This window comes from Penaeus monodon, chromosome 30 (assembly GCF_015228065.2).
Source record: "Penaeus monodon isolate SGIC_2016 chromosome 30, NSTDA_Pmon_1, whole genome shotgun sequence".
Classification (NCBI taxonomy): Eukaryota; Metazoa; Arthropoda; class Malacostraca; order Decapoda; family Penaeidae; genus Penaeus; species Penaeus monodon.
This window is the reverse complement of record NC_051415.1, coordinates 14710711-14712293: the sequence shown is the minus strand read 5'-3', so window position 1 is coordinate 14712293 and position 1583 is coordinate 14710711. Positions and strand designations below refer to the sequence as shown.

General features: G+C 48.2%; 1 protein-coding gene across 1 annotated transcript in view; it reads left to right on the top strand.

The window, feature by feature from the left end:
- The window catches only part of LOC119592543 (serine/threonine-protein kinase BRSK2-like), a gene marked incomplete at its 5' end in the record, with an annotated part of 48994 nt that overhangs the window by 41700 nt on the left and 5711 nt on the right, over window positions 1-1583 (top strand). The window contains 1 exon segment of the mRNA XM_037941409.1: window positions 494-715. Within this exon segment, the coding sequence (XP_037797337.1) occupies window positions 494-715 (222 nt within the window).

The window sequence follows — 1583 nt, the reverse complement described above, 5'->3', positions numbered from 1 at the left end:
TTGCGTTTGAGAGATGGATGGTGGGGGCCGAGGCAAAGGCACCTGACTCCGCCGTGTTTGTTCAGCTCGCTTATGAATGGAGCAGAGGAAGGACCGGAAGGCTGATGCGGGGGCCGGGCTCGGGCACACGAGGAAGTGGAAAGCGATTACAATAAATTTCACGGGATATACAGTTCCCTTTGCCAGTTCGGAGGGGAAGTTATGGAAAGTAGGACTGCTGGATATCGGTTTATGAGAGTGAGATAGGAATGGGAGAGGGACTTGGAAACAGTAAGGAAGGCAGAGGGACGTCTTTAAAGAGCATTGAGTAAAACCACTGTACTGGTGACGACTTCTCTTTTGAATAACTCAGTTGATTGGGAGGGGCATTTCTTGTAAGTAGGAAGGCGCGAGGCCGTGATTTTTCTGGGTTACTGTCGAAACCCGCTGAGATCTTGCCTTCAGTTCGGAAACGAGCGCCGCAGGAATCCAATATGTCCTCCCTTGCCCGCAGCCACAACACGGAGAAGGTCATCTACTTCCTCCTGCTGGACCGGAAACGGCGGAAACCGGCGTGCGAGGACGAGAACGAGATCATCCACCGGTACCGGTCGGAGTCCGCCGACCCGCCGCGGAAGAGGGTCGACACCTGCTCCGTGAACGGCACCATGTCCCACTTCGAGCGCCTGTCGGAGGGCTCGCCCATCACGCCCCGCCGCAACAACATGCCTCACCAGTGAGTCGGATCCGCATGGCCAGGGGCTCAGGGGCGGGGGGAGGGGGGAGGCGGGCAACGGGAGAAACGACGGTGAACAGGAGGGAGGTAAGTGTAGGTTCAGTAGTTAGAATACGTTTGTTATTTCTAAATGAGTATCACGGTGGGCATTTTAAGGTTGTTATCATGCACTTATTTTAATGGTTTCATAATCATGAAATATATATCTATCATATAGCTGGAGTTGAGTAGATTTAGATATCATGAAACACAATATGATTTCGAGCATCTAGTTTCTTACACCTCGTCTATTGTAATGAATGAAGAAAATGCAGGAAAATGAGAAATAAAAGATTACCGTGTACGAAAAGAAATGAAGTAAAAATCAACGTAAAGCGTACGGAAAACTGTTTTTATGTTTAATGTTTCGAAAAATGTGTAAGATGCCTTGAGAAAGTAACTCCCTCAAAGAATAAAACAATTCAAGTCAGTAAAACTCAGGGTCACGAAGTCTTCCTTTCTCATTACCAGACGCACTTACGGCGGTATGTCCCGATATGCTGGGGCTGCCGTTGGGTACTGAGGCTGATTTTGATACGCAGTTGTCTATATTTCCTGCGATTAATGGACTCCAGTAATGTAATGGTAGACTATATTATGTTCACTGTGAGTACAGCAGAAAGGCGATGCATTGTTGACAAATCTGAAAATGCCCCCTCTGTGGTATGCTCCTCCCCTGTTAACCATAATTCTTTGGATGACCTCCACACAAGAAACGCCCTCTATGATTTTCAAGGATCCTGTTCGGAGTACCTTAACGGCAAGTACTTCCTTATCTTGTAACCCCATCCCTGTCCCAGAGCTTTATTTCCCTGAAGTGTCCCCCTGT